At 41.0% G+C, this 24,589-nt stretch overlaps 1 protein-coding gene across 4 annotated transcripts in view; it reads right to left on the bottom strand.

Moving 5' to 3' along the window:
- Positions 1-18,931, bottom strand: part of WARS2 (tryptophanyl tRNA synthetase 2, mitochondrial) — a 44,081-nt gene extending 25,150 nt beyond the window's left edge. For 2 of the 4 annotated variants that reach the window (XM_085544797.1, XM_085544790.1), the window contains exon 1: positions 16,933-18,931. In XM_085544797.1, the coding sequence (XP_085400923.1) occupies positions 16,933-17,088 (156 nt within the window). In that variant the 5' untranslated portion in view covers positions 17,089-18,931. Of the gene's footprint in view, positions 1-2,175; positions 2,386-16,932 lie in introns of those variants that run through there. The other 2 variants (XM_015874134.3, XM_015874142.3) reach the window with 2 other exon arrangements.
- Between the last annotated feature and the right edge of the window lie 5,658 nt (positions 18,932-24,589).

The raw sequence follows: 24,589 nt of genomic DNA, 5'->3' as shown, positions 1-24,589 counted from the left end.
TCTAAGATTAAAAAGCTTTTTTAAAAAATGTATCACTTGGCTAAGTGACAATTACCATCTTGGAAAGTTTGTTTTCCTGCATCTTTGCACTCCATCTGACCATTTCTCAGAGCCCTAAGCTGTCACTGTATGATCAATTACCTTCTGACCTTTCCAAAGAATTCCACCATATTCAGAAAGTAATTCAGCAATGTTTTATAAGAAAATGCTTGTAACATGCCAAGTTATGACAGTATGCAAGACTGCTCGACTTATACACGAAGGTCTCAGCAACCTCAACGGGCAGTCCCAGTTACAAAGCTGTACAATACAAACTGTCAGACTCTGGTCAAGGACAAGTATCAGTATTTTTAACTATTAAAAACAGGACTTCAAATTGACTGCATTCCCTCAATTCTTTTTGACTCAGACAGACTCTGAAAAAATCACATCATTTCCTCCCATAGCAATTCTAACTCCTAGTTCTTATGATGCAGCCCTTGACCACCATACTCCTTTTCTCCACATTGCATAATATGCAGTCCTTACACCTCTTGTTTACCTATGAACCTGTAGCAGCCCATTTGTCACTGGCAGAAGCTATGACCTGGGCCAAGGACTGCAGGTAACTTGCTGTTGGTGAGACCAGGTGCTCACCCAGAACAAGAGACATAAAGAAGCCCAACATGAGTAAATGAAATGAAACTTAGTAGAAACTCAGGATTCACTAGGGTTCAGAACTATGCTGTTAGGGACACAGCAGTTCTGAAGCAATGCGACAGGTATTTAAACAGGCATAACATCTGTCTTTCGCTTCCCATGTTCCAGTGGTTCACCAAGAGAATAAGAGCACAGAAAAGAAAGCAAGATATAAACAGATGATTACTGAGATAGTGTTCTGGACCCACAGGGATCCCAGAACAACTGGCTGTTTCTCAGGGCACATTTCCCTCTTCTCATGTTCCTGTCTCCATTCAGCTCAAATCCTGATGCTCCTTCCCACCTTCCTTTCTATCCACAGTGCTGCTTGCTTTCCAGTGCCATTTTATATGCCTGTTTAACCACGCTATTCTACACAAGCTACAGCTGCTCACAGCCCCTCTCATTTTCTTCTCCACATAGTTTTGTGCCTCCTGTGTTCTCCTAGTATTTTCTTCTCCTGCTTGTTCTTCCTCATGCCCTGCTGCCCAGATGGCATGGCACAGCAACACAGTAAGGAGGCATTGAGTAAGGAGGTCACTACTGCCTTGACTGCAGTGACTTTATAGAGAGTGATTCCTAGCTGCACTGTTAGAATACTGAAGAAAATTTATGACATTGTAGAAATCTACTGTGGATATACACCAAATAAAGTACATCTAGATGACTTTGTTAAAAGATGTGCAGAAACTTGCACATCTTTTGACAGTAGCTTAGACAAATGTGAGATGTCCCCTTGTTATTGCTTCACTTCCCTTGGGACTCTGAAGCTCGTCCTGCTCCAGAGCATAAACAACTCTACCCCTTGGGGTAAGTGTCTGCTGTACCAAAAAGCTGGGCTCATGGTGCACTCTGCACGGGTCTGCTTACATGCCAATGCCTTGACTCAAACACAGCTGGCACTTTAAGACCATGGAGTGCAGCTCTACCCATGAATGTCCTCAGGCCCAAAGCCTTTCAGCCTCTGATCTCTTGTAGCCTCAGTGTCTGCAAAACATGCTTCCCAAAAGGTGCTACAAGTAGGAAAGAAAACACCCATGCACAATGTAAAATGGATGCAGTTTTAAATAAGCGCAGAACAAAGTTTTCTGTCTACCCAGGAAACAGCCTACCTGTGAATGCAAACACAACAATTTTAATGGTGCCTCTGTGAAAAATGGTAAACAACCACTTATAAAAGGTTTGTTCAGTGCATGGGCAATAAATAATCAGTCAAGCACGAGAAACAAACAGTAGAAGCATTATAGCAAGTCAAAGCTCAGCAATTTTTAAACTTAAAGTATGGAACTTGCAGGAACAAGTAAATCCAATAATAAAACCTGAGCTAGGCTATTCTAGCAAATCCACTACAAAGAACAAATCCATACTGGCTCCCAGCTGAGGGACCAGTTGACTAGGAGTCTTTCATCTTTAACTCCTTTGATTCTCTTCAACAACATAAAACATGAGATGTTCAGCAAATTGCGTTAGCAGAAGTCTATATTAAAAAATACCCACCCTTAAATGAATCTTGAATTTCTAGCACTAAAAATATACAGAGAACATTGCTCCTTTGGAGAGAGTTTACGTTCGCTGTTTGTTCATCCCGTGAGAAGCAGCGGGCAGCTGAGCAGCGTGGCAGGGGAGGGCTGCCTGGTACCATGAAATCATAGCACTGGAATGTGCTTCAGCAGAGCCGCTATGTCAAGAGATGGGAGCTATGTGCACCGAAGCTGGAAAAGGATGAAAACAAAAGGAGTGAAGAGTTCCCAAAGGGGCAGAGTGAAAGCCACAAGACATGAAGTTTCAGCCGACAGGCACTCATTCAGATATCTGTAGTGAGTACAGGGTGAGCCTGCTGTTTAACTGTATGGTGTGCACACCTATTCCACTAGTGCTTTATGTTAACACACAATCCTGTCAAAAGCATAGTATCCAACAAGTGTTTTAACATGTATTACTTGTTTTCTCTCAGTAAGACTTCTGCATGACAGCTCCAAACACCAGTGATTTTCCCAGCAGTGTTTCTAAACTAAGTCTGGCCTAAAACTTATTAAAGTTCACGTGTTCTCTTACTTCTTCACTAGGTAATGAGCTGCTCCTCTTTATCGGAGCTCCTTTTATTGGAAAACCTGCAATATGGAAATGCTCTTGAACTACCAGGACTAAGCATTGTTTTCCTGTCCCAGAGCATAACAGCCCAAATGCCCAACACCTATTTTGAAAGCAAAAGGCCATACTGGAAAAGATGGTTGCTTCAAACTCCAGTCCTGCTGTCTTGGATCAAAGCTCAGCTTTTCTCAATAGGCCATGCTGCAGTAAGGAGCCAAGGCCTCACTTTGGCCGTCAAATCCATCCTCATTCCCTGTATGTATCAGGCAAGAGTGCCAGAACTCGTGAACTCAGCAAAATCCCTTCCACAATTCTAGTAAATCCCCCTTTCCTTCTCCAGGCTGAGCTGCACACCTTAGAAAGCAGAGACGGGCCTCTCTTGATGAGCCCACAGAGACATTTCCAAGCCCTTCAAGCAGCCCAGCAGCACAACCACTCAGTGCAGCCATGCAGTGCTTTGGATGCTAGTAGCTGCAGACATTGCTTTTCCAATTGTGTTTAAAAGCTTTTTGCAACCTCCAGAGCAGGATGTCATACGCTCCTTAAACTATTTGCAGCTGTAGAAGAAGTTTGACAAAAAGTTTCTCAATTTCATTCCATGACTTTCAGCTGACTCAAATTTACTTTGTTAATAGCCTCTAATTTAGACATCTGTACAATCCAAATGCATGTTATTCAGATGTATTCATACTTGATATCTAGACAATATGACAGTTACAGAATACCTTTAAAAAAGTTAGATTGCCCACGTGAAACATTTACAAACTCAAAAATTCATACTTAAATACTTTGTCATCTCTTTAAAAGAACCTGTGGAAACAAGCCTTTCTTTGGAATTAAACATTGCAGACCCTGAAAAGAGCTTAGAAGTTATTTCAGAAACAAGCACGGAAATATACAACTAACCACAGCCTATAATTGTTTTTAACCAAACTAAAGAACAACTGGAAAGCAATAGATGAGTTCATCACTGCAAACATTTCATTCTGTCACTGACCATGACGATAAAGGGCTCTTTCCATGAGCTCAGCACCACATCTGCAATGCTTAAAAGGGCAATTCTTCTTTTGTTTATTAGTATAAGAAGCTACCTCTGTCTCTTTTAAAATTATAGGAAGTTATTAATTTGATTTAATTATTATTTTTTTTTTTTACTTATTATTTTTAAGATCCTCCACCAGGAAGAATTTATTGTTATTTTTTTAATTGCTCAGGATAAGACCCAGACAAACATGAACTGTCATCGTACAAAGCACGGACACAAAATCCAGTGGTTTAATGATGGAATTACAGATTGGGAAGCCTCAAACTGCACCCATCTGAAAGAAGAAAACAATTCAAGCCTGTGAAAGTGCTGAGAATCAGACTGAAAAGATTCAAGCAGATGAACAAAATTTTTGTAAGCTAGTTCTTACTATCTTGGCTACACCTGTCAGGTTTAGCTTGAGGAATTCTAAGAGAGCTGGATTGAAGTTAGATATACCTATCTGGCATGGTCAACAGACAATTTCTTCTCACACATGCTGTAGAATCAGTCATAACTTCTCATAGTTAACATAGAATCAGTTCATCTGCTTCTCAAAGGAGTTACGCAATAAAATCAAGTAAAAGCATTCACATGGGTTAAGACTCGCTTCTTTATAAGTCCACATAAATATTGCCATCGCACACTTGAAATGACATCAGATGAGGACACAGCTACAATGATAAGGTAAGCTCATGTTACTTTCACCTTTTCCTTATTTTAAAAGGTTAAAAAGCTAGTATCCATTCAAGGAGATAAGAGAAAGCTGCTGATAGGACTACTTTCTTCTTTTCATTCAGTATAGGGAAATACAACAGACTGTGAGATTATGACATTATTTCCAACCCAGAACAATAGAGGCAATACATCTCAGCTTTTCAGTCCACTGGTACTCAATGAGGGGGGAGATGGACATCTTCAGGACCCCTGACTGGACAGATGTAGAGAGATACAAATCAACTCCTCAAGAATCTTCTGCTAATTGTTCACTCCAGGTAACTGAAGGTAAGGACAAAGTTTTTAAGTAACTGATTTCTTTAGTCTCTGTTCATAAAGCCCAGCATGCCAACTGATGGGAGATACACCTCTGTAGCTATATAATGTATTTAATAAATATTTTCTATTTAGTTTAATTAAAAAAATAAATCTGCTCACAAGCTCACCTTTGAGCTGAAACAGAAGCAAGAGATTTCAGGCCTATAAACTTCACTATGACAGAAGACAATGGTAGCATTACAATAGCTGTAATACAACAACAGCTGCAACAGAAATCCCTCTGCAACCCACCCTGCTGTGAATGGTGTCCATTCACATGCTATAGCATTTAGCCCCCTGCTTTATTTTGATAGCCACGCTGTCGGGGCAGAACAGGTGAAGAGCCAAGCGCAGCCCAGAGCATCCGAGCTAATTCTAAACACAGGTGGTGGGCAGGACGGCAAGAACAGGAAGTGGAGAGGAGAATCACTGCTGACACAAACGACAGGCAAGATTGATGGCTTCCCTCTCTAGTTTTCCCCACTGGGTAGGCACGCAGGGGGTGGGGGAAAGGGACGGAGAAGCTGCTGTGCCGGCGACATAACACGCTACACAGCCGCCTCAGCGCCGAGCACTGATTAATGAGGCTGGAACGACTCAGGAAACAGCAAAGGATCACTCGCAGACGTTGCTCTTCTTGTTATAGTTTTATCCGCGGCGGTTCATTTAGCTCTCATTCTCCTGAGCTGAAGCAAGTTCAAAGTTGGCAGAGGAAAAGCAAACGTGAAAGTCAGAGGGAAGAAAGAGCGGTATTAAGTAAACGCAGACGCGAGTAAAAACACACAAATTAGGTATTTCCAAATTTCAAACATGAAGATCCTCCCAACAGGGATCAAAAAGGAGGAAAAGAAACAAAAATGAAAAGCTCGCCTCGGCCTCGGAGACAAAAGAAATTCTTTTGGCTGACACAAGTTCCCAACTACTGCAACTCTTGCATCTGTCTAGGATTTTTTATTCCTCTCATTAATACTTTGCAACTTCAAAGCTCTCGTTTCTGAAGCGATACACCAGCCTGTTAATCTTGGCATAGCAACAACCTGTCTACAGCCAGCTATTAGGCAGCAAAAAGCAGGGGGACCCAGAAGAGTCGGATTTTACTGGTTAAAACATATATTTTAAAACCTAATTGGGTCAATTTAAGCGTTAATGTTATTAGAGATGGGAAAAAAAAATTAAAATGGGAGCCTTACAACTTCTACATACTACAGGCTTTTCTTGGTTTATTGCCTCTTAAGCAATTACTTCTCCACAAGCGTGGTGCAGAAGCTGTTAAAATGTATTTATCTCGATCTCTTAATGCAATACATCAAATTCATCCGGTACAAATGCCATTTCATCATGCTTAATTCTTAAAATCAGGGATTAAAGAGCTAACACTAAATCAGAAAGAAAACATATTTATGCCAGGCCAAGTTTTTCAGATGAGTATCTTCTAAGAAGGGATTAAATCAGCGCTCAGAAACCGAACAAATTTAAGATTTAAAGAGCACTGCCTGGTACCCTTTTCGTGAATGTCAAACGTATTTATATTTAAACACAAGCAAGATTTTAATATTTATATTTAAAATGAGAAACACATTTAATGGAGAAACATTTACAGCATAAACTAACCCCACTCCATAAATTTAACTCTGCCCTCTAGGGCTAGCAAAAGAGTGCAGCGTAACTGCGTTGGGGTTAGGCTGCCCTCTCATGCTGCCTCGTTAAAGATGACTAAGCAAAGAGATCCTTTCATGTGGTACGCTGGGTCCCACAGCCATATTCTCCCATTTGCCTTTATGAGCCCCACGTGCCGCTCAACGTGCTCGCAGCAGCTGTACTGGCAGGCACAAGGACTGACTGCCCACAGCACAGCTCCCACCGCTGCTCCACAGCGGGTACATCTGGGCCCAGGGCACTCAGAGAGCCTTCCCTCCAGCATCGAGTTCAGCAGGTGACACAAACTCCTGCTGGGGGGATGCTGAGCCTACAGAAGAGCTGGCCATGGAGGTCTGAGGATAAGAAATGGAGTTCGTCAATGGCAGAACAGGAAAGTTCTATGAGCAATTGGCTCAGTGTACGTTGGTTACATCACCAACTGCTGTCAGCAGTCTCACCCTCAAAGTCTTCCTCAGCAAGGACAATGCTTGATTATAGTCCTATTTCTTTGGGTGCTGTGCCCTACAACTCCTCTGGATGCTTTCTAATAATTTTATGTCTTTCTTATGTTGTGATACCTAAAGCTGCACTCAGTGCTTAAGTGAGGCCGCACAGCACAGACTGGGACAATCACTTTCCCTGCCCAGCTAACAGTGCTGGGCCTGATGCACCACAGGGTATAGTTGGCCCTTCAGGCTGCCAGGGCACACTGCTGACTCAGATTCAACTTGCTGACAATCAGAAAAAATAAATAAATAAGGCCACATCATTGCGATCAAGTCTAACGAGAGACCTCAGAAATAAGACTAAGGAGGAAAGCTTAAAAGAACTGAGGTTTAATGAAAGGAAGAACAAAGGTAGGCAAGATCTTAAGCAAGCCCTGAATATGCAGTATTAAACATATTACTTTCGGGATCATGGTTAATAGGATGAGAAAAAAATGAGCTTAAGTTGTGGTAAGAAAAATTCAATACTACACGAGGTATGTTGATAAAAATGCAGGGGCAGCTCATTTTAACTTTGATCCAGAAGAAGCCCCAAATCACTTCTAGATGGGCCTTTTACAATCCTCCTATTTTATATAGGGATGGCGAATGTTGAAGTTTAATGACGAAGGAGCTAGGGAGTTCTACTTAGATAGGCTAAATATCATGGTAGTTCAAGCTTTAAGTCTTTCTACTCACATTTAACAAAGCTTGAGAATTAAGGGCTTGTCACAAGTAGCAGCAAAACACTGAAATGCCTTGAAAAAACACTGTATGTTGTTGCAAGATGCCAAATACCAGTTAACATTTACTGCTTGTAGTCTAACAGACACCCATATTCAGAAATGTGTGCTGCTTTAATAGAATAAAAGTGATAACAACCAGTCAAGAATTAACACTTGACTTGCTGTAAGAGACAGGCATCATAATCAAAATGAAAGGTCATATTGTATTTATAAATACAGGCTATTAGATATATGAAATGTTGATCTGCTTCTAATAGACAAAACCATTTTAATTATTAAAACCATTGCAGTCTTACAAAGAAAAAAGCTAAAGAATATCCCCATAACTAAATGCTTCCCTCTCAGGGAAAACTGAGAAGTTTTATGGTTTTGATCACAGTAGTATCCAAATGGCTTAAAATCATCTGATCACTTGAAGGACTGACATCCAATGTGCACTAGCATTTTTTTGTCACTAGTACAATCAAATACTGTTTAAAAAACAGTCTGCTCTTGGTCATCACTGAATCACAGAATGACCCGGGTTGGAAGGGACCTCAAGGATCATGTAGTTCCAACCCCCCCGCCTGGCAGGGCCACCAAACATACACATTTACTAGATCAGGTTGCCCAGGGCCCCGTCCAACCTGGCCTTGAACACCTCCAAGGACGGGGCATCCACAACCTCCCTGGGCAGCCTGTTCCAGGGCCTAACCACTCTCCTACTGAAGAACTTCCCCCTAACATCCAACCTAAAATGAACCATTTAAAGAATGTAAAACAAAAGCAATAGAAATAAAGACTTGTAGCAGTACAACAGCGCATAGAAGTTTGCATGACATAGCCTTTGAGATCAGAATAGCTGCAGCACACACCAACCATGCTGTAGCATACTGTAGTCACAGTCCAACTTGTGATGCACCATGAGCCCAGAAATATCAAGTGCAAAGATCCCCAAGTCTGTGTGACACCCCTTTGTTTTAAAGATGTGATCTCCCCTGCTAACTTAAAATGCATTGCTCAAACTGGCCCATAGGAAACCAAACAAATTGCCAACTCTCCAATTCAAACATACTCTTTGTACATCAGTGTAAATTAAGTAGACTGTTTGTACTGCAGATATCCCAGAGATGTGTAACACTTCTTCAAGTTCTTGTATGTATCCTACCACAGACTTACAACCCACATTTCATGGCCAATCGTAAAAAAGATGCTGTAAAGAGAGATGCCACCTTTGGTTGTTCTGATCTGGCTCAATGCTTGATGAATACGCAAAGTGCTGACATTGCTTTAACTCCACAGCGATGTCAAATCTGGATATATTCTTAACACAGAACAAAGAAAACAACGGTATAAACGTATAGAGAATAAGAAGTGTACGCATCCTTGGTGGTAGCAATTATATGGGCTAATTTGTTGCCAGCAGAGATGCAAAATGAGATTCAGCTAGGAATTCAGGGGGCTGAACCCTTCATTCCCCTTGCATAAGCAACAAAGAGGCTTTGAAATGTCTGAATCTGTTTTGTTCTTCCATGCAAAAGGAAAGCACCCTATGGATGCCTATTAACTAAAGTCTTTCCACATCTTGGCAAGTATGTGATTTCAAGAAAAATATTTGTAAATGGATAACCCAATTCAAGCAGAAGTCAAAGACCACCTTTGAAAGGAACTTTGATGTGGCTATAAAAAGATTACGTTTAGGAAGGATAGAATAATGTGGTTCTGTCATCAAAAGTTTGTAACTCCCTGTAATTCTTTGCTGATGTTAATGTAAAAAGCAATGCTGGTTAGCAGAAAATAGAATGCCCATGAGACCTTCTAGGATTAAGGAAGAATCCCTGAAAGAGCTGTTTCTGCTGTTGTATAAGCTCAAATCAGGCCGTTTAGCAATCTTGCTGCCAGAAATATTAAGAGTATCTACAAGCAAGAAAAAAAAGCATCTGAAATAGTTGTTATGTGATATATATATATATATATAAAATATATATATATATTTTTATTTATATATATATATATATAAATATAAATATAAATATAAATATATATATATATATATATATATATATATAAATATATATATATATATATATAAAATAATATGTGTTATATTATTCTTTGATGAGATGGCTTGGAAGTCTTGAGTCCTACCAACATGAAGACATTGAAATATTGTTTCCAAGGCACAGCTACGTGGCAAATGTCAAACTACACACCTGGCAAAAGGAGAAGATACTAGAAACTCAAATTTTTTGAAGGCTGGCAAACAGCCTTTCAAGCAAGATCAACACTTAAGTGTCTAAACTGTGAGGATAACACTACGAAGACCAAGGTATAATCATCACACTGGTAGTTTGTCACACCATAACCCATGTGCAATCTACAGTACGTGAGAAAACCTCTCTCAGTAGTCTATGCACATAACACTATCTCTTTATTCAGACATCGTGCAGACATCACTGAAACTATGAGGTCAGCTTTATACTCTGCACTGTCTATGACAGCTCCAAGCTGTGGAACTCAGTAAATAAATAAGCAAATCTAAGGTGACTTAACTGACTTAATGTTTTGGACTTTTCTTCAGCATCTGAATCTGCTGTAGTTTGATTTCACTCCACAAAAATGTTTGTTCATCGAACCCTAGAGTCCCAGGATAAACCACAGTTTGTGTCATGGAAAAAGTAATTGTTGAAGGTCTAGAACAGCACTTGCCCTATTAGTAAATGGAAATTCTATCCACCAAAGAAACAGCATTAAAATAAGATACCCTGTTTGTGATCTAGAGACAGAGGTGATCCACCACAGGCTGTATAATTAACGAAACATTCGTCCAATATACACCAGAAAAATTTATGCACAACTTCAACATCCAGGACTGCCAGTGTAGCATCTTTCATTAAAGTCACTCTGCAAAAACAAGTTAATAAAAACAGAAGTCTCTCAAGAGAAAATAAAACAAAAACAAGAGACTCAAAGCAAGAGCCAGAGGGGGAAAGAATGGTGGGACTCAACCCAAGCTCTGCCAAGACACAAGAATAAAGGGCCGTTTCCTGCTAAAACATTCTACATTTGCCAGACTTTGTTGCTAGAACTCCATTCTGGAAATGAATAGGGCCTGTTCACTCCTCAAAGATCCTTCATTTCTGTCTACAATGGGGGGCTCTCTCCTGTGCAGCTATAACAGTAGCCAAATCTACTACAGACAAAGAATTAAGCAAGGCAAATTAGGAAAAGTCTCTCTACAATTGATATTCCTAATAGCTTTGTGTGGAAATCTGAGTTCTCTCCAATCCAGTGTAGACCCAAAAAATGCTCATTGCATACCAACTTCCCTTCACTCTGAAAATGGCACACAACCTCAATATTTCACTCTAGCAGACAGAACACTTCCAATACTATCTGAAAGATAAGTCAGTTTTCCTAGAATCATAGAATCACTCAGGTTGGAAAAGATGTTAAATATCAAGTCCAACCACAGCCTAACCATAGTACCCTAACTCTAACAACCCTCTGCTAAATCATCTCTGAGCACCACATCCAAATGGCTCTTGAACACATCCAGGGACAGTGACTCCAACCACCTTCCTGGGGAACCTATTCCAGTGCTTAACAACCTTTTCTGTAAAGAAGTGTTTCCTAACGTCCAAAATAAATGTACCCTGGTGCAACTTGAGGCCATTTCCCATCATCCTGTCAGCAGTGAGAAGAGTCTTGCCCACTCTCACTGTAAGCACCTTTCAGATTCTGGAAGAGAGCAATAAGGTCTCCCCTCAGCCTCCTTTTCCCCAGACTAAACAGCCCCAGCTCCCTCAGCATCTCCTCATAGGGCTGATTTTCCAAGCCCTTCACAAGCCTCACTGCCCTTCTCTGGACCTGCTCCAGTACCTCCATGTACTTTTTGTACTGAGGTGCCCAAAACTGAACACAAGGAGATTCAGTACAAGCTACCTATTGATTAAAATAAAAACAAATGATTAGGAAAGACTTCCTTTCCAAATGGGATAGGAGATGCTGAAGATTTAAACCAGAGGTTGAAACATGTTGCTAAATCCAGGTGGTTTTAGGAGAAACTGAGTAACTGAACTCCAAATATCTGTGCCCATCAGCAACAATCAACAGTTTACAAGTCAGGAAAATGGGAAATAAGACTGGAAAAAGTAGCAATTTCTGTGCATGAGTCCACATAGAATAACTTCTATTTGGAAGGCATTCCTCGGGTCTCTTAGATCTTTCCAATAACCCCATAGATCACAACATATTGAACAGCCTCATACTGGACTCCAGGATACAGCATGGGTGTTTACTACTCTTTTTCTCAATCAAAAGCACTTCACTGCCTCCAGGCTTCCAGAAGAAACAGATGCTACACCAGGGACTGTCACAACCACAAAACCAAGGTGGGCACTTCAGCTCTCCGCTCATCCATCAACCTGAGTACAACTTCTTCTTCGATGAAGTTCTTCTTTGTTCTGAAGCTGATCTGCTGCAGTAACCTGTGTACAAGTACAGCTTGTTACATGCATCTGGGGACTCATTTCCTCAATGGATAAGCGACCCCCTTGTGACAGCAACAAATTCAAGATGGGAATGCCTTTAAATAGACTGCATTTCATTCTGAAAAATTCTGAATGATATTAAAAATTATGCTGTATCACACTTCAGTTTTGAATTCAATCTTTCCTGCCCTCAAAGAGAATGTGGTGATTTCAGTTACTGCCTTTCTCTATAACCCGTATGGTGCTATAGATAAAAATATTAAAGATAAAATCTGTGATCTGAAAAAAGGCATTTTAGTGCCTTATATAATGGGTGGCAGGAGAGCGGAATTGGATGGGCTCTAAGGTCCTTTTCAGTCTAAACCATTCTGTGATTCTATAAATCCAGCTGAGAGCCTGGAATGCCAGCTACTGAAGCATGAGAACCTATAATTAAAAGCAAGACCAACTAACTCTTCGACTTTGCTAGTTAACATCAGCATTAAATTGTATGTTTCAAACACACTCTGTAGCAAGATTAACGTAGATCAAAATGTCAAATGGTGCCAGTACATGAAGGAGTCATGTACAACACGTACTGGACTTATCTCTGACTAAATTAGAAGGCCACTGTGGGATATAGGGAATAAAAGAGAGAACTGTTCAATGGCTTAAGTTCACACCTGTACAAAAATATTGTCAATTAGCCACAGGCATTGGCAGTACCGTTGACAAATGAGACCTTCTTCCCTAAGTATGCATACAGTTCATATGCTTATGTCATTCACATACTTCAATTTTTTTTCATCAATAGCCATTATGGTTAGGAATGAAGGTCTAAAGATCCTTTTAGATTTGATCCATTGGCCATTTCTTTTGATTTGATGCGATTTTGCACACACATTGATAGCAACAACTAGAGCTTTGCTGATAGCACTAAATCTCTGCTACTTCATGTGATATGTGGTCATACACCAACACCCGACTGACTTACCTTACATTAAATTTTCCTAGCGACAGTCTATTTGGATTTCTAAGAATTTTACCTGTAATTCCTTGATGTAGCTGTTAGTTACTATTTTTAAGAGCGCCTTATCAAAGAAACAACCTTGATGAAATGACTTCTCAGTGATGAAAAGTAAATCAAGGGATTTGAAAAGGCCTTAGAGTTCAAGCTACTCAAACTATAATTAGTCTTTGCAACATATGGTATTTTCTTCTTAGCCACATATACTAGTTGCACATTCTAGTTTCGTAGTAGAAATACATAGAAATATATACTAGGTTGAGAAATTGTTCCACAGCCAGATAAATCCAGCCTGATGAACTGCACACTGCAGAGAAACACAGCTGAAATCACAGAAATTGTATTTTCTAATAACTATGACTGGACTGCCAAAAGCTTAAAACATCAAATCTTTAAGGGCGACAATAAGTACATACTGCTGAAACTTGAAGACAAACACATTTCCAGCTTCAAATTTGAACACAGCAAATACATGTTGCATTCCAAGCTGTCAATAGTTGAACTACACCGAAGTCTGGCAATAGGAACAGCATAAATTAGGAAGACAGTTTTTCTTCCTTCATAATAGAGTGCAATTCAATCCAGATAGCCATAAGAGGGCACTTATAGTGAGAGGAAAATGACAAAAGCCCACAGCATACTGGGCTTGCAAATTTGAAAACAGAAAAGCAATTTAAAATTCCACTGCTGTTTGAGGGAGTGTCTGGGGACAAATAGTAACACAGCACTAACTTTGAGCTTCTTGGCTTTTAAATTAAAAGATTTAAAGGGTAATACAAAGGAAGTACATTCTCGCACAGAAACCACATGTAAATTAGATAACAGCAAACAGGTGATAAGAATCCTGATGAGCTGCTTAGAGCTAGAGAAGAAATTCAAGTCAGAGAGAATGGCTATCACAAAGCCAAGTCTGCTCTGAGCATGTTTGTCTACTATGTAGAAGCCTTTGCTAGAGGAATGACAGCAGGAGAGGTTATCTGCTAGGATACAGAGTAGATCCCAAAGAGCTATGACCAGTAGTTGGAAAGACACATAAACATTTTTACTACTTTACATGCAGCTTTGGAGTTCCTTTTCTAAAAATGAAGATTCATTTGAGGCATCTTTGCAAGACCTGCATTTGCTTGCTTTGGCAAGTTACAGGGACACTATTCAAAACTGGAAGCGTTACAAACCTAGGAAGATTTATGTAAAATCAAAACAGCTAAAGGAATGGAAACAACTAACAAGCTTATGGAGTATCCCACGTCAAGACTCTTCAAGGTAGTCTTACACGTAACCCATTTTTGAAACAACAAAAATCTAAAATATATGTGAAAACCTCATTTCTCAACTACAGTAACCTCCAGTAAACCATAGAAAGCCTTCAGTTACTAAGTGAAATACTACTTATGGAAGCTGCTCTCAGAGCAGCTCAGCAGAGAAGGACCTGGGGGTCCTGATGGACGAGAAACTTAACAGGAGCCAGCAGTGCACACTTGCAGCTCGGAAGGCAAATGGTATCCTGGGCTCCATCAGGAGAGGGGTGGTCAGCAGGGACAGGTAAGTGATTCTCCTTCTTTACTCTGCTCTTGTGAGGCCCCATCTGGAGTACTGTGTCCAGGTATGGAGCCCTCAGTACAAGAAAGACATAGAGCTGTTGGAAAGGGTCCAGAGGAGGGCCACGAAGATGATCAAAGGACTGGAGCACCTCCCCTATGAGGACAGGCTGAGGGAGCTGGGCTTGTTCAGCCTGGAGAAAAAAAGGCTGCAGGGTGACCTCATTGCAGCCTTTCAGTACCTGAAGGGAACCTATATCCAGGAGGGGAGTATACTCTCAAAAAAGAGCTGATAACAGCAGGACAAGGGGAAATGGATTTAAGTTGAAAGAGGGAAGATTTAGGTTGGATGTTAGGGGGAAGTTCTTCACTAGGAGAGTGGTTAGGCCCTGGAACAGGCTGCCCAGGGAGGTTGTGGATGCCCCGTCCTTGGAGGTGTTCAAGACCAGGTTGGACGGGGCCCTGGGCAACCTGATCTAGTAAAGGTGTATGTTTGGTGGCCCTGCCAGGCAGGGGGGTTGGAACTACATGATCCTTGAGGTCCCTTCCAACCCGGGTCATTCTGTGATTCTGTGAATATGGAAGTTTTCTATGGGATAACAGGTTCTTTTTTCCATCCATCACAGACAAATCCTTTCAAAATAGGGCAGTCAAGGGTATTTGCATACTATTAACTGTGTCAATAAGCAACTGAAATGCGCTCTCATTTCTGAAGTGTAACCTTAACAATGCTAATTCAGAAATAATTCATACATCCCTGCAACTTGTAACTTACTCAGACTTACCAAGTCTACACAACCTTGTTGTATATTACTGTGTTTTTCACTTGAAGTTTTCAGAATTACAGTTTTATGATTGAGAGTAATAGATGCACTCACTGCAAAACCACAGATGCATCAGCAATGAGAAAATGAAAGTCATATTTCATCTTCCACTTTTCCTACTTGTCCTCACAAGTAACCTGAAATGCATCCACCCTGACAGCGATTCTAGATGAAGTGTTCCATTTTGGACACACAGAATATCAGTCAGGATTAAATGATACATGATTTTCATGAAAAAGCCAAATGTCCAGCAAGAGAAAACAAATATTCCCTGAGATGAGGCAACAACATGATTACCCATGAGATTATTTTAATACATTAATTCTTCCACTCACTGTAACGTCAGACAACAAGCTGCATAAAGAATCAGACTGCTAAAGCAAATAGCTCATAGATGGCAAACTTTGTGAAGGAGGATGTCTCCAAATTACATGTTCATTGGATGCATTCCTGTATATCTGGATGATTGCTTGGGGAATCTCTCCAAATGCGATCAATGCGATCGGTTGCTCTTTTCCCAAATAAATCAGTTACTCCTATATACCAAATTAATATAGGTGGAAGAAAAAAATTCCTTATGGTTACACTCAAAATGCACTAAGAAAGTTAAGCCCAGAGTCATAGAATCATGTGAATTGGAAGGGGCCTTTAAGGATCACCTAATCTAAGGCCTCTGCAATGAATGGGGACACCTACAGCTACATCAGGTTGCTCAAGGTCCAGCCCAACCCTGAGTGACATCCACCACCTCTCTGGGAAACCCATTCCATTGCCTCACCGCACCTATTGCAAAAAGCTTTTTCCTTACGTCCAATCTAAGTCTCCCCTCTTTTAGTTTGAAATAATTTCTTCAAAACCCATTCACAAACAGACTCTGTTGGAGTCGAGCACTGCTACGCTTCCCCAGAGCCGTGCAATACCAAGATGGGAGGGCTGACACCCATCCTCTAAGTAATGCTCAGACACCAATATTCCATGTGCGTGCTGGATTAGAAACGAACTCGTTGCCTTTGGGTACACTGACAACCGGAGGTATTGCTCTGCCGAACACGGAAAGACCAATGCCGCACTCCAGAGCCGGAGAGACCCAAGACCATCGACAGAGTGCAAGCAAAGTAAGCAAGATACCTCCAGGGCTCCCTCTCAGGCTCATCCCCTTCCCACATCCCACCTCCATGTGTAAAACCCCACAGTAACCCACACCCCCAGGCTGGAGGCGGGCTGCCGGGAGAGGCCGCACCGCCCCTTTGCCCCCGCGCATGAGCAAAGCGAGCCCGGAGGAGGGCCGGCCTCATGGTGGGCTGATGGCGGAGGGTCCGTGCTGCGAGCTCACAGCCTGAGAGGCTGCGAATGCCCCTGGCGGCCCGGGCTGCGGGCAGCTTGGCAGGCCGGTACCTGAGCGAGGGTCCCTCGGTGCAGGGCTCGGATCGCGCCGCCCGGTGTCCCCATGGCGAAGGCGGAAAAGGGCGGGGGGGTGAATAGGGCCTGAAGTGTGGAAAGGCCGGCGCATGCGCTTGGGGTCCTAGTGTGGTGCTTGGATAACGTACGCATGCGCAGGGTCTGAGGGGCAGATTGTGGGCAGGGCCCTGCAGGCGATTAAAAGCGCTTTTTTTCATGTTAAAGCGGTATCTTTTACGGTTCTTTAGGTCGTAACTTACGTTTATTTCCTGATACGGTGCTACAATATAAAGCATCAAGTATCTACTTTGCGTGTTTGTAATACCAAGGGGAAAGCTTTGCAACACCCAAGTAGAAACGCTATAGTCGTATTATCAACCAATATATCAGGTGAAGACAAAAGCTTTGTGGGTTTCAGTGATAGCAGGATGAAGAATGAAGGTACAGATCATAGATATGAGATATTAGATTTCAAGGTTATTAGAATTTGAGCTAATACATGTAGCTGTACAAAGGCAATACTTTTAGTATTAGCCTTTTTAGTATCTTTGATAAGGATACCACAAAGCATTCTAATTAAGCTTAGAGAAGCACACATATAATATACTAAGGGCTGATTAGCTGATAGCTTTCCAAAAGTACATGTCAAATTTTAATTGGGTGGTGTTTTAGTGTAATTCTGTGGTGTACTTCTACAGCAAACCTTGCTTTACCCTGCTCAGTAGGGTCACCGGTGGTCTAGAATATACTGAATAATTCATATTTGAAATTTGCCCTTGATACAAGTAACAGCAGAAACCTGGCTACCACTCAGTTTATTCCAATAAATAGAGTATGCTAAAAGAAAATATATTTAAAAAAATCCTGAAACCAGAATAAAAACCTGAATTCAGATGTTTTTTTTTTTTATTCTTCAGCCAGAACCGAGCCAGATAGGGTGGAATCCAAAGAAAACAGAATCAGAGGTGAAGTTGGAACAGGCAGATAAGAAGCACAAGGAGTCCAGTCCCACATTTCTATACCAAACTCCCCCCCCCCCCCCCCCCCCCCCTTCATCTCAGACATGTAGGTTGGTGTGGTTAAAAGCACATCTTTGAAATTTTGGAAAGCCTGGATGAATCCATTACTCTGACCTTTTTCATTTTACATATGCTATAGAAGAGTCTTTTCAGTTTTATAAACCTGCCTGCTCAACAAAGCTTTAGCTGGACAACCATTTGCATGTGCTGAAGATCTGGCAGAGTGAATGAAGAGATATTATCCTTTGTGTGCTGAATCTGCTGATAGTATCATAACATTGCAGAAAACTATTTTCTGTGAAGTTCGTGGAAAAACATTGTACTGGTAGCCACTCGGAAACAAAAACATCTAGAATCTTCTGAAATCTGAAAACCTTTTCTTCCTGTGATGTATTGGGGAAAAAGAAATCTTTCCTACATGTTCTTTTGTATTATCGTCAGTTATGGTGGCTGTGTTCTTTACATTCATTTTGAATCTGTGTTTCCTGTCATGAGCAGATTAAAAACAGAAGAGAGCAGAGTGAAAGTTTTCTATTGCAAACATCTGTGTCTGAAAAAGGATTGTATTTCCATGTCCTGGAACATCAAGGGGAAAAGCTTGCCCTCCCCAGACACACACCTTTAGTTTGCAGCAATAAGGAGTTTATAGACAAGGTTGGTTTACCACAGTAACTAGAAAACCCAAATCTGCTATTGTTTCTGGTGGTTAATCAAGCCTGAATGTCTGAGGAGACCTTCAGTCATCGTTCCCAGCAGAGATCTATTTTATTCTACATCTGAGAGAATAACCGAATGCTTAACATATTTTAATGCAACCAGTACTTTTAATACCTAAGTTTTGTATGCAAATATTGCTTGTCTAGATAGTGTTCTTAGGAACTGTTATTAGAAATGGAAAATGAATGCTCTTGTCCTCCATAAATTAAATAAGATCCACAGGAAGAAAAAAAGCCTCTGTCAACGAACTTCATAAAGAAAAAAATAGTGCTAATGTATCATCATAATGTATCTGTCTGCTTTGAAAGAACACAAGACTAGAAAAGATGTTGCAAGATCCACAGGGGGTCAGATATACAGTAAGCTCTCATATTACCTGATATTCCCGTAGGAATTTAGCACTGGGAAAAGAAAAAAGGAAATTTATTGGTTTAGATGGTGCCACAAGACCTTCCTATCTCATACATAAATGCTCTCCTGTCAAAACCTTTGTATGCCAATATTCATTCAATGTGAATACTGCCCAGATGACTCTTAAGACTGCAACTATTATTACTAGAATTAACAGAGAAATGAAGCATACTTAAAAGTTTTAAACCAACATGGCAGAGTTAGCTAATTATCTGTCAAAAAAGAATCTTTTAAGCAGTCAGCCTTGGAAATTGTAGACACACATTCTGAAGCTCTCCTTTGTAACTCTGTTTATTAAGGTAAGAGAATCTCCAAGCTGCTATTGTAACAATGGCAATTAGCAGAACAGAATTTTCCTGTGTCTTAATATATCTATCCAAAAGTTTCATTAGATGCTACAAAGAAAATGAAATTAGTCCCTTAGACTGATTCTGGAATAAGGATATTGGGAAAGTAGAATATGAAGAGATCTGATCAACCCAATTCACATTTAAATCAGGGGTCATTAGGCGTCAGATACTTCTAAAAAGTCATCGATGTGAAACCTACCATATATTTGTATAAATTGTTCCCATTTCTAAAACGTATGCCCTATTTCCAACAGTCTGAATTGGTGTAACTTCACTTTCCAATTTTAGATTGTAGAACTTGGTTGTTTTTTAAGCTTTGTTGCTTTTTACTTTCATAAATCCTCTCCCATTATAACTGAAGAATATATCTTTTTCCTTAAGCAAGTGGCATAGTATTTTTTTTTTCAGAACTGTCATCATAAAATAGGCGTTACATATTTTAAGTCACTTTTAGCTCCCTGATCTTCATATTTTTTCAGCCTCTTTTCTTCACATTAAGTACCAAAATGTGCCGCAATACTATGGCAATACTCGATATAATTTGCCTGCTTCCAACGGTCTGCGTTAGAAAAACAAATATAAAACATCAGAGAGATGTTGCTAAGAAAGTTTGCAGATAATGCATAGATTGCTGGAACAATAAGTAACATTATTAAGAGCTAATAAGCTCTTCTTCCTGCATGTCTACCACTTTCTGTTCGTGGTTTCCACAGTGTTCCAACCTGTAAGTGACTTACAACGTTTTTGTTTTCAGGTGTGTGACTTGACACGCTTCTTGATAGTTCCCTTCCTTACGAAAGAATCCATCTGTGTATAACAAGCTGTTTCTCAGTCCTGTTTATCATTCATGTGCATCATCCGCAAACTTTACTAGCTGCGCCCTCATTTTTTCTTCCACGCTGTTAATGAATACACTAATTACTTAACTAAGAGACTTAACACCTGTTGAACTGGTAGTGATTTAACATCCATTTTGCTCAGTATACACTTCACTGATCATCTTATGTCTATCTTAAAAATTAGACTGTGGTGAGAGACCAAAATATCCCAATATTAATGTGGCATGGCCAAGTGTATTTTGAGACGCTAAGAAGGCTGCAGGCAAATTTGTTACAGTATCTCTGAAAAACAAAGAAATTCAACTGGGTAACATCAAATAATAAAATAGACAGACAGATAGATGATAGGTAGACAGACAGGCAGATAGACAGACCCTAGCACCAGTATTTTGCCCACAGTGCTGTGATCCTGGAGCCATCCTTCAGCACGTGCCCGTTTTTCCTCTCCATCTCTCCTCCAAGGATGGTGCTCCTGGCCTCCCATTCACTGTGGCAAACAAGCATGCTGCCTCCCACCTCCCTCTCTGCTTCTCCATAGAGAGTCTGGCACAATAGGCTATTTCCTCACAGATGCTCATTATGAATGGCCACACTCACTGTTATTTTTGTTGTTGTTGTTGTTTTTTCCACATGCAGAATTGTTTTTAGGCTGCCCATCATCGTTCATTGTTCTCCGTGAAACAAAAACTGCCATCGCCCTTGGGGGAGATGGTGACTGGCCATACTGTAAGGCTTCATAAAACACAGACCTTGTTGGGAACAATGGGAAAGAGCTTTCTCAGCGTGGCCACCAGCTGAGGCTCATTGCTGCTTGCCGCCTGTCCACAGCACCGGGGAGTGGCAGCCATGTTGATGGAGGGCCTTGGCCTCTGAGCAGCCTCCAGGCCCTGCTGGGAGGGAAAATGAGATTACACACAGCAGAGGAAAAAAAGCATAGCATTGTGATTCACAGAAATAGGCAAGGTGCTATTTAGTAGAAGTTCAAACTCTTAAAGTCATTAAAATCATAGTAGCGTACTCAACCAAGTAATCTGTTAATGCAATCTGTTAAAATCCCACCTGCGTAAGTATCCATTTCTCCCTAGTTTCATACCTTTACTTTTATAGGATGAGCAGACATTTTTCTTCATAGCTGGGAATTTCCTCTTGAACACAAGTCTTAACCCTGCCATAGTTATACTGAAGACCATTATACACTTAAGGTCTATGGCTATTTCTGTTGTTTTGTATTTAAACTGGTAATGTTTATATTTAAAGACTCAGTATGTATTCTCTCCTTTTCAGAGCAGAGGCTGTTATTGTTTAGAACAAGTTATTCATCTAGAATGATGAAGCTGCATTCTCAACTGAAACACTGAGATCTACTAGTGTGATACACCTAACAGTGTGTTGCTGGAAGCTGAGCTTTCTGAATTAGGACCAGCCATCGACCCTAGAGAGGTTGCTAGGTGTGCTTACTGCCTTACTTGCCAGCTATGTGAAGGAACAAGCAGGTGTCCCTGTGTTTAGCGTTTAATTTAAACTGGGGAGGCCGTGCCCAAAGTAAACACTGAATGAATTAGAGTGACTAAAACAGTGAAAAGCAGGAGAAAACTGGGAGCAAAACAAAAATCGTGATACAAGAAATGAAGTGAATACACAATGGCCTTGAAAGAAAGCCAGAGGAGGGAGCATTTAGTGCAACATGCAGACTGCAAGCAGAACTGGATCATGAGCAAAGCCATGGGTTCTTATTGCATCTTGCCATATTTCAAGAAGTGGGACTTTGTTTGTAGTAAAACAGGATTACTTCAAAGAAATACCTGGCTCTTGTAATCAATTTCTCATTCTAAAGGAAACAGCCTGCTATGTTTTGAGGACTGGCTGACTGCTCAGGCCATGATGAAGTTGGACAACGAAAACAGAGAAAACAGAACAGTGAGGAAAACCAGAAAGAGAGGATGGAGAGAGATTTTGGAAAATGACATGGCAAAATGGAGGGAACATGAAAACCTGGAGGAAATGAATCTCTCAGATAAAGCACAAAGAGATAAAAAGTATGTTTCAAGTACGTATTCTTCAGTGTGACGGTCAGCTGGGAGATGCTTGTGGCTCTGGAAGAGATTAATCTCTAAGGTATCCCCTAGTTTGAATTTCTGATGAAACGGAAGACCCTGTCTCTCCTGTACCATTGCCATTTCACAAAATTAGCCCTCTCAGGCAGGCAACAAGGCGTCATGATGGAGGGTTAAAACACGTGAAGCTGCTGCCCATTTGGAACACACTCCGTCTCCTTTCACATCTGCAGAGCATTTAGCTACTTGCATCTGGTTGTGTTTGTGCAAATATAATTCCATATTCACTAATAATTCCCGAGGCTAAAGGCCCCTCTCCTGTAACCTTGTTAATATTCTCACAAGGCCTGGTGTGAACGCCTCACAGCATTTGGATTAGAATTCAGTCTGGTGGTTTTTTTTCCTCCCCCTGTCTCTTACCCTTCTCTCTCTCATACTTTTCTGGCCTCCAGTTTCCTGGCCACCCACATGACGAGACACTCTCCCTCCCTCTCTCTCCCCATTCTCAGTTTCAAGGAATTTCCTTTTGTCAAAGGCAAAGTGTGATTGACATATTTTCCCCCTCTTAAGTGCAGTCTTCTTAATACTTGATTTAACTATGTCCTTATGGGGCTCGTATAATCATTACCTAGGTGAGAAAGAGACCCCCTGCTCCCTCTCCACCATCTGATCTTGGTCTTCAAGCTCCAGATTGCTGGCTAGTTAGCACTCCTTACATGTTTTTTTTTAATTCACTTTTTAAATAGATTTTTATTAATTTGGTGCTGATGTTTGATGACTCCAGATTGACAGCCTTGGAAACTGAGGTCATTTGTTTGTCCACAAAACAGGTACCACCAAAGCAGCCGAGCCAGCTCCCTTATAAGCACCTTACTCAGGTCAAAAAAACTACCTTCTTCTCTTCCCTTTTTGAAGAGAAAGAAATTCAGTTTCCTAATCAGGCCTCAACCCTGGTGCTAGGATTGATACAAATATGAGTCAGAGCTAATAGCATCACAGGAGTCAGGGACATAAGTAAACAAGGTAAGAACCACTGATATTATCTGTCTGGACTTCACTAAGACCTTGGACACAGTCCCTCATGATATCCTTCTTTCCAAGTTGGACAGAGATGGATTTGACAGATATAACCTGTTAGATGGACAAGGAAGTAGTTGTGAGATTGTACCCAGAGAGTGGTGGTCAATGGCTCAATGTCCACATGGAGCTCAGAGACAAGTGGTGTCCCTCAGGGGTCAGTACTAGGGCTGATGCTCTTAAGTATCTTCATTGGTAACATCAACAGGGATCAAGTGCACCCTCAGCAACTTTGCAGATAATGCCAAGCTGTGTGGTGTTGACACACCTGGGGATAGGATGCCATCCAGAGAGACCTAGACAGGCTCAAGCAGTTGGCCTAGGTGAACCTTATGAGATTACATCCAAGTGCAAGGTCTTGCACCTGGATCATGACAACCCCTGCTATCAGTACAAGCTGGGGGATGTAAAATGCCTACCCTAGGTAGAGACTGAGGTGCCATGGTGGCAGGGCAAGGAGTGGAGTGTGAGTGGCAGTGGTGCTTGGGCAGGTAGGTCAGCTGCTGGCAGGAGGAGAGGAAGGCAAGACTTCAGGCTGATAGGTTGGATCTTTTCATGATCCCCTGATAATTTGTATTGGGCACCCTGCAGTACTGCTCTGTCTTGTCCGGTTTTAATGTTTACATGGAAGCGGGTTTCTGTCTCTTTGCTGCTGAGCAGTTCCAGCAACTACTTTTTACCTTCAACCTGGCTGTCCTGATATTAAATTTAGGTCTAAGGGAGGCTCCCTGAAGAAAACCTGAACAATGCTTGGGTGTGCTTAGACTTACGGCTTTTAAATGCTTCTAAACAAAATCAAATCTGTCCTTTGACTGTTTTTATCCATGTCACGTAAATTGGGACAAGAAGGTCTCCTGGAAAAAAATTTGCTTTTATAATGACTGTGGGCTGGCTGTGGGAAATCAGTGGAAGAGGTTGCTCAGAACCAAACATTTTCAGTGTGACACAGGAAGAATTATTAACAAGTTTTTTTACAAGATTTTTTTTGCAAGATCTTTCTGTACCTTCTAGTCAGTATAGTTGGAAAACAGAGTTTTGTTTCCCACTTAGCAGAAATAAAATGTTTTGAGGAAACTTACATAAAAGTAAACGTTTATAAATAAGTATGTTGAAAATTTGTGTGACATTTTTATAATAGCTTGGTTTCAGTTAAGTTTGAACTTCACTACATTTGAAACAACTGGGCT

This window comes from Coturnix japonica, chromosome 1 (genome assembly GCF_054131305.1).
Source record: "Coturnix japonica strain WE chromosome 1, WE-NBRP24, whole genome shotgun sequence".
In the NCBI taxonomy this organism is placed as follows: Eukaryota; Metazoa; Chordata; class Aves; order Galliformes; family Phasianidae; genus Coturnix; species Coturnix japonica.
Note: the sequence above shows the minus strand (reverse complement) of the source record. Positions and strands in the feature narration are given on the sequence as shown.